Source organism: Meleagris gallopavo, chromosome 4 (genome assembly GCF_000146605.3).
Source record: "Meleagris gallopavo isolate NT-WF06-2002-E0010 breed Aviagen turkey brand Nicholas breeding stock chromosome 4, Turkey_5.1, whole genome shotgun sequence".
Classification (NCBI taxonomy): Eukaryota; Metazoa; Chordata; class Aves; order Galliformes; family Phasianidae; genus Meleagris; species Meleagris gallopavo.
In genome coordinates, this window is record NC_015014.2 from 13,647,317 (window position 1) to 13,656,063 (window position 8,747).

Below are 8,747 nucleotides of genomic sequence, written 5' to 3' on the forward strand. Positions count from 1 at the left end.
TTTGAAGTTTACATGTTTTCTTTTCCATTTTCTTCACAGTAAGTGATCTGAGTCAACAAAAACTTTGTAATCAGGAACTTATTGCTCAGCTGGAAATGGCAAACAGTAAAGTAATTGAGGTAAGAATGATAGGACAATTGCTTTCAGTTACAATCTGATGCAAATACGCTAGCATGCTAACAGAAGACCATTAAGTATGTTTCTGATTTAAAAAACAAAATAACAAAACTTTGTAAAGAAGGATATTTGACAGAGAAGACATAGCAGTAAAACACAACTGCTTTTGCTGACTGACATTCAAATAGCAAAAAGACATTATCTTTGCTGTGAAATTATTAGAAAAAACGAAGGTGAGGTCATTACTAATTACTGATCAGATTACTAATGTGGCAATTTTAGGCAGTTTAGGAAATGTTTGCAAAAACATGCCTTCTGTCATGGTTTTATGTTTTTTTTGTTTGTTTGTTTTTGGTTCTCAGTATTCTGCATCAAAACATCATGTAGTGTACTGGGAGTTAAAGTGTTAATGCTCCAATTCCAGGCACCTATCCCTATACATTAAAGAAGTCATGGGATCTGGCCCTTCCGGGTGGGGCGGTCTCTTAATGCCCGGCAGTGGGTGCTGGAGGTGCTTTCCTGGCCGTTCCAAGCTTTTCAGGTTTGAGTCGGTCTTGGGAACTCTCTCTCTCCTATCTTATTTGATTTATTAGTCTCAATTTCAATCAGATTGTATTATATTGTTTTATCTTGCATTCCGATATCACAGTTAGTAAAATAAGTTTTCCTCCATAGATTGTTGCTGCTGGGTTTTTTTTTTTTTTCTTCCTCCCTTCCTTCCCATTTTGTGGGGTGGGGAGGGGAGGGCAGGGGCCTACTGCCCCCCTGTCACAGGCATAAATTGATCTAGTTAACTCCATGACAGATTTTTTGGTGGAGAATGAGGGCAGTAACTGCTTTTTAGCTTTTAGAACAAATCTCTCTCTTTGCTCTTAGAGAGCTTTGTTAGGGAGCATTATCAGTAGTTTAGGTTTCTGTGCTGGAAAACTTGACCTTGAAAGACTAGGTGTGCTGCCAGTATTCTGGGATATTTGTAAACTTTGAGAACTGCTTAGTCTGGGTAGTGCAATGTGGTATGGTTTGAATTTTGACATTTACATCCCAGATGGAATGGCTAATTTTATGTTCAGGCTTTCTTCTCGGTTTGTCACACGGTTTTCGAACCTTGAATTAATACTCATGTTGGCGTGCGTGCTATTACTTTCCTGGATTGTATTCCATCACAAAGGGAAGAAGTCTCCTCCAGAACCAGAGAATGCTGACTGGCAGGGAATGTGGAGAGGTTTAGGAAAGATCTTAGAAGCATGGGGACCCGCAATGTCATGGGATTTTACTCTTGAACACCTGTGGGATCCTGAGAAACTAAGTCAGTATTTGAGTCAGGGACAGCGCAGCTTACATAAATCTAAGGAGGTACAACTTACTTGGGGTTTGGCTTGTGCTTACCGCGCCCTATATAATACTATTCTGGAGAGAGAGAGTTTCCGAGCTGAGGTCCAAGCCAAAAGGGAGAATCTCCAAGTCAAATCTGATCAATTACAGGAGACACATTAAAATCAAATGCATCGCAAGGTTTGTACACTTCATTTACACAGGGTGAAAAATTAATGACGGAATGTCAAAAGCATATCAGTAGGCTTCAAAGCCGACTAAGTCAGGCAGAACAGAGGGCAGCTACAGCATCACAAAAGGTACAAAACCTTTATCGAAGTGCGTACAAAAATCCCATCGAACATGAGAAAAGTACTCACTTTGTATTATTCCTGAGGCAGAGGTGATCACATATGCGAGCAGCATTACTAATCTAATTTGAACAGCAGTCTTGTGTTTTGAATGTGTCATCACCAAACTGATGCATATTTGATTAAATGCCACTTTCTGAAAGCACGATGACCTGACAGCACAGATTCATTTACAAAACTAAGTGGATGCATATTACACTTGTAGTTGTAAGTGTGACAATGAAGGTGGATCGCAATTTCTATATTCAGAATATTTTTTTTTAATATAATTGCAGCTCTTGTTTACGACCTTTATTAGCTTGGTGTAACCTACTGCAGTGATAACAAAGAGCAACTGTGCCGATTCCTAGCCCTGTCTCTTGGAGGGTGTCCATCAAAGTGTGTCTGATTCCAGTCAGTGCTACTTCAGTTCACTATCTTGATGTATGTCATGGTGAGAGGCCACTAAATGCTGACTCAGCATTTCTGAAGAGCAAGCAGGGGAGGACTCCTTAAAGGTGGCAGGGAGAACAAAACCGAGGCTAACGTAGGGTTCTCAGCTTGACAAAGATGACTTACTCAGTGTTGCATTACTGTACACCGTAGCTTGGGCAGTATATTGATAAGAAAGACCATTATGAAAGTAGTAAACTACTAAAATTACCAGTCCTTAGCTGAAAGACTATAAATTATATCTTATTAATAATACTGATTCAACAAAAAAAAAAATTACAAATACGGAATAATGTTTGCAGTTTTAAAATGCGTGTGTTCTCTGTAAATACCTTCAAAGTACTCCTGCTACCTACTCTTTTATCATCTGGAAATCTTTGACATCTGAAATAAGATGCAAGAATTAATTACCTACAGAACGCTTTGCAAATTCTGCTATTTACCTCAAATTCCCACTTATCTCAGCTTTTCCCTCTCCTTCATGACATTTTCTGTATTGAAGCTGTACTGTCGTTTTGTTCTTAGTAAAAAAAACAATTAAGAAAATATCTGCTGCTTTTAAACTGCAGCTCAGCACGTTAACTACATGGAAGAAAAAGGCTACTTCTCTGAAGAAACTAGAAAATATTTAAGATGAAATAATAATATTCACACCATATTGGAGGTAAGAAGCTAGCTGGAGAAACTTGGAATTGTACCATTAAAATCAAATGCATCACAAGGTTTGTAAAACTTCATATATATATATATATATAACGTTTCACTCAAATAACAAAGAAGGGTGGCTGAAGATACATACTGTCTCTGTTTGCATGGTGGAAATAAGAAGAATGCAAACTGACGTAATTCAAGTCCTTTAATGCAGCAGATGAAACAGTCTGATACAGTGCTGTGGCGTGTTATCGGTTGGAGTCTTATAAAAAATTGTTACGTCCAACTGTGACAAAATTGTTTACAGGGAGTAGAGTCCATTCTATTGAAATTCTGAAACAGCTTTGCTCATATACAGCTGGAATTTCTTTTCATTTTGTAGAGCATTAACTTGGGAACGTTTCCAAGGTCTTACATGAATCGTATTAAGACATTAATAAACATCATGAATGTCAAATAGTTCTTATGGTAGGTGCTACAACTGGGAAATTCTTCTATTGCCTTTCATTGTTAAGAATTCAGTTCAGTTTGCTATGTGTCTGTGAAACAGTGTTGCTACAGTTATTCTTACAGCTAGTTTTTAAGGACCCTCACCTTTCTTCAGTTCTGCTTCCCCTCCTCTCCCCACATTGCTGTTTTACATTTGTTCCTTGCTTTTCCACTTGGAAGTGCAGTTCTCAATTCAATTTGCACAAAGCTGGTCATCCGGCTTTTATGAGTGTGTTGTAATTCTACAAATGCCAGTATGGGAGAATCCTTGACAAATGAGAAACTTCATATGTATTACTCTATAGCTTAAGTCTGTTTTCTATTTCACCATATATAATAAGCATTTCATACCTGTAACTACTTTTGACCCATTTTGGACTAAAGTTAACTTCTTGTTATTTCTCTTAAATATGAAGAGCACAATTTTGTTGTAAGACTTCTAATTCAGCTGATAGATAATGTTTACCCTGCTTACCCAGTGCTTGTTGAAAAGTATTGTTATGGGCAAACACAGTTCAGGAGTCTGTCAGACTGTCTTCATTGCATTTGCATTTCAGAGGACAAATAAAATTTGATCACCAGATAAAAGTAGGCTTGTGGCACCTCCTGAAAAGCTTGTTTGTCTATTAAAGAAGAGCCTGCAAGATGGAGGCAACCTGAAGGAAAATTTCTGCTTACCTCAAAGGAATTCATCGTTTCTACAATCACACGTGCAATGGCACATTGCTCAGTGGGAGCTGGGAGGTGAGGTGCTTGCTGAAACAATCAAGACTTGAGATTTGATCATTAGATGAGTTTTACACTTTCCCTCGTGATATCAGATTACTTAGTGGAATTGAACGATGGCCTTTTTGAACGTCTTGGATCTGGGGTCATACTTGCTGATGGGGGCATTCTGCATGCCACAGAATGAAGACAGGAAGCAGCAGAAGAAGGGTAAGGTATAATCTCTACTAACCCTTATTGATCCAGGATAGGTTGGGACAGCAAACAATAGCCAAACCAAAGAAAGTGAGGCTGAGCCCCGTTCCATGACTTGACCCTTTGTCAGGCATTATTCTGGACCTTCTCAGGAGTGGTTGAGGCACGAGTCAAAATGGGGAAAGGGACATCCAACCCCTCCCTGTAGCTTAATTGTCTCTCAAGGTATTGTTCGGACTCAAAATAACAGTCACTTGGGACTCGTGCCTTTTAACAGGGGAGGTGAAAGGCCACAGACAAATAGTGGTGATTAATGGTTCTATGTCCAGGCCAGTAACGAGCAGTGCCCCCCAGAGGACTGTCTTGGGACCAGTGCTCTTGGACATCTTTATCAATGACATCCGTAATGGAATTAAGTGCACCCTCAGCAAGTCTGCCGATGACACCAAGCTGAGGGTGCGGTTGACACAGTGGAAGGAAAGGATGCCATTCAGAGGGACATCAGCAGACTTGAAGGGTGGGCCTGGGTGAACCTAACGAGGCTCAGCAAAGTGCAAGGTTTTGCTCTTGGGCCGGAGGAATCCCAGGAATCCACACAGACTGGATAGAGCGGTCTTTGAGAGCAGCTCTGCAGAGAAGGACCTGAGGGTCCTGGTGGATGAAAAACTTGACGTGATCCAGCAGTGTGCTCTTGCAGCTAGGAAAACAAATGGTATCCTGGGCTCCATCAGAAGAGGGGTGGCCAGCAGGGACAAGGGAGATGATTGCCTCTCTCTACTCTGCCCTTGCGAGGCCCATGCTGGAGTACTGCATCCAGATCTTGGGCCCCCAATACAAGAAAGACAAGGAGCAGTTGGAGAGGGTCCAGAGGAGAGCCACAAAGATGAGCAGGGGACTGGAGAGCCAGTACAAAGTAGAGAAGCTTAAAGTAAGTGCAGAGGTGTGGGAACCAGCATTAACCGCAATGAACTTCTGAGGATCCCATTTCTTTCCAAGGATTCACGTGTTGTAGTAAGCCATAAAGACATTCTGAAGAATGTTGTCCGAGAACTGAATTTCCTGATAGAAAAAGTCACCAAAGTACTTGAAAGAGAAAAGCAAAACCAACCTGAACTGTCTTCAGTGCTGTCCAGTCTAATAGGACAGGAGCAAAGGAGTGAGATTTGCAAAGTTTGCAGCTGTCGTACCTCCGTGCTTCATAAAGGCTGATACAGATAGGTGTTGCAAGGAAACATCACTATAGCAGGAGTGTAGTAAAAACATGTTTGCTTTTTCCTACTCTGTCAGCATAAACAGCAATAATGGGAGTAAGTGAAGGTTGGTCTTAGACTTCCATGAGAAAGAATGATTTTAAGTTATCACTGATGCGGGCAGTGTTCTCACAGGTAGAGTCCAGAAACAAACTGTGGTCTCTGTAGGCATTGTACCCACGAATGCTCCTCTGTTCAGTGTCTGTATTTCCGTCCTACAGCTTTCTGTGGTTGCATTTCAAGCCCGTCACAGGATGTATATGAGATGAGAATTGGCTCCATCAAGTTCCAGGTGGCCTCTGGTGATATTACCAAGGAAACTGGAGATGTCATTGTAAACATATCAAACAAAACTTTCAACCTCAAAACAGGTACTTCAGTTGGTGTTACGTGTGGAAATAGTGTATGTGGTTGGGAGGACTAGGTAAGGCGAGTGGGAAGCTTTCTTGTTATTCTGAGCTATTGGATAATGTGTTTTAAGACTTACAGAAAAGGGAAATTAATAACTTGAATTTTTCAATAGAATCTTTTCACAGAACATCTCTTAGATTAAAGGAGATGAACCTTATTGTGGTTTTTACCTCTGTGAAACTTTTCAGGTTTCTCGAGAGGTCTTTTTTGACTAGAAAAGCATAAGCCTAAAATTTAAACAATGCTGTGCTTTTACCAAAAATGAGAGAGAGCGTGGAGTATCTGATTCTGCCTTAGGCAGGACTTGAGTGGAATTAACAGTTGTAACCGTGGAGTCATATTCTTCTTCTCATTTAAGATGTCTCTGAAGCAATTTTGGAAGATGCTGGGAAAATGGTTGAAAACGAATGTGCTGAAGTAGGTATGGTGCAACTCTTCCGTCCTTTCTGAAGGCTTGCTTGCATGATGGGGAGTTGGGTGGAATTCTTTCTCAGTGCCTGCTGTACACCTGTCTGTCTTATGCGCTGTGTTACATCAACTAGTCTTTAATCAATTATTGTGATGTATGTAAAACATCTAACAAGGAAAGGAAGAGTTGTTTTCGAGATGAAAGAGCATCTAAACCTTGGTAACAGGCAAGATCTACCTATGATTGCATCCTCTAATTCCAGTACAGCTTTTGAGGGATATAGACAAGTCCACAGAGAACGCAGGTGTGAGTTGGGGATGATGTTAGCAGAACTCTTAATAGAGAAGCTACGTTTCATTGGGAGTAACTCTCTACCTGCATCTTCTTTTCTGATCCCCGAGTGAAAAAATGTTTGCCGTTGTCTTCAGTAGCAACCCACTACTGTGTCCTCTGCATGACTAAGAGGGAAAATCTTTGCATCTGGGTTCCTGCCTTAAAAGAGGCATTTGTAGACCAAATTGTGCTAGTGACCGGCAAATAGATTGAATGGGGAGTAAGGATGTAAAAGTATTTGGCTTAAAAACCTGTTTGCAGGCTTCCCTTCTTTTGATAACAGAAGTGAGAAAGTCTCTGGTGTGGAGGTCAGCTCACAAGACCAATGAAAGGGAAGAATTAGATGGAGGAGAGAGGCGGTCTCGTGTAAAGACTGACTGTAGTACTTAGTCTGCATGAAGTTTTCTACATCTGCAGAGCAAACTTTGAAAAGGAAGGCACACAGAACTTTATTTGGCAAACGAGGCGAATAACTCACAATCATAAAATGAATCCCAGAAAGTAAAAGTAAAGAGAAGGAGCGTTTATCAGCATGGGGAAAGAGACTTGGAGCTTATCGTGGGATGTACTTGTCATTGTTTCTTATCTCCCAATGACAATTACTACATATATATGTTGTAAATGATTGTTGATTGTTTATTTACTCTTGCTTACGTTTCAGCCTTGCAGCATAATGATGGCTATATAAACACCAAAGCAGGAAGCTTGCCGTGGAAAAAAAAAATCCATTATGTTGCCCAATATGGTATCGAAATGCCAGTCTCCAAAGTGCTTCATGAATGTGAATTACAGCAGTACACCTCTGTTACCTTCCCAGCAATTGGAGCATGTTAGTCTCTTCTTTTTGAGCTGGTTTGGTATGTGCAATTCTGCAGATCTCAGAGCTGAAACAATTAGCTAATCTGGAAAGGTAGTTCTTTAATGAAAATATATTCAGAAACTGTGAACTTCAAAACCGCCACTGGAAACTTATGAAGAGACTGGAAACTTTATCTTTGCAGTTAGATAGTAGGTGATGAGTATGAGAGCTCTAAAGCTGACTCTTTCTTGATAACAGGGGTTCACATTTATTTATAGTATATGCATTCATTTATGGAGAACCATAAATATTTGTTACCCCAGCATGTACGTGAAGCAACTCATTGGTTAAACCCAGGGAGGTAATTCTCTGTTGGTAAAATCAGTAGATGATGGAGTTCCGTCTAGCAGACACAGAAGTGGGTATATCATGGATGGAATGTGAACATGTCAAAAATGTCAGATTAGCCATTTTTTGCCTCAGTGTTTTTTCTTTAGATCAGCAAAATTCCTTATAGTAAGAGAAGGTGTTAGAGTGGGAAAAGACAATAACAGAATTGTGCAGTTAATTAAAAATGTTGGAAATAGAGATAATGCCTTTAGAGGTTCTTAACAGGCTTACTAGCAATGATTAGACATGCTTGTAGCAGGTGTAGTTCTAAATCATTTCTGTTCTCCAGACGGGCCCTCTTCTCTTTATTTCAGTGATTTCCATTACAAAGAGCTATCTTTCTCCTGCCCTTACAGGACTCTTCCTGGTCGATTTCTTTTCTTCACCCTGTTGTCATCCAGTTTTACAGGGGCTCACTTTATATCTTACTGGGATCAATTTATTTTCCATTTAACACTTAACAGAAGTCGACAGGTTTAAGTAGTTGTGCACGTCTCAGTGCCTCACATATTCTCACATAGTCAGATGTTTGTTTATGTTTCCTTTATTACTGAAAAAGTTGTTGCTTTTGAGGCAATAATGATAAGCTGTACTAAGTATAGGCTTTCAGAGGAGCTTGTAGCAGGGCATATTTCACTTTAAGCAGCGGATATGGGTAAATGATTGATTTGCTTCTTCTGCAGATCAGGAGTCATCAGCACTCCCTGAAAAATGGGACGATATGCAAAATCAGCAGCTCAAAATAGCCGAATTGAAGCCACATACAAAAAACTACAAACAAGTGAAGGAAAGGTTTCTGAAGACCACTCCGTCATTAAATCTAAAAATTGAAAAGGTAAAAGCGTGTAATAATTTCTAAGCAT

General features: G+C 40.1%; 1 protein-coding gene across 1 annotated transcript in view; it reads left to right on the top strand.

Moving 5' to 3' along the window:
* The first annotated feature begins 1,533 nt into the window (after positions 1-1,533).
* The window catches only part of LOC104910556 (protein mono-ADP-ribosyltransferase PARP14-like), a 9,096-nt gene continuing 1,882 nt past the window's right edge, over positions 1,534-8,747 (top strand). The window contains exons 1-6 of the mRNA XM_031553255.1: positions 1,534-1,748; positions 2,801-4,307; positions 5,764-5,913; positions 6,312-6,374; positions 7,357-7,524; positions 8,568-8,729. Of these exons, the coding sequence (XP_031409115.1) occupies positions 4,214-4,307; positions 5,764-5,913; positions 6,312-6,374; positions 7,357-7,524; positions 8,568-8,729 (637 nt within the window). The 5' untranslated portion in view covers positions 1,534-1,748; positions 2,801-4,213. The remainder of the gene's footprint in view (positions 1,749-2,800; positions 4,308-5,763; positions 5,914-6,311; positions 6,375-7,356; positions 7,525-8,567; positions 8,730-8,747) is intronic.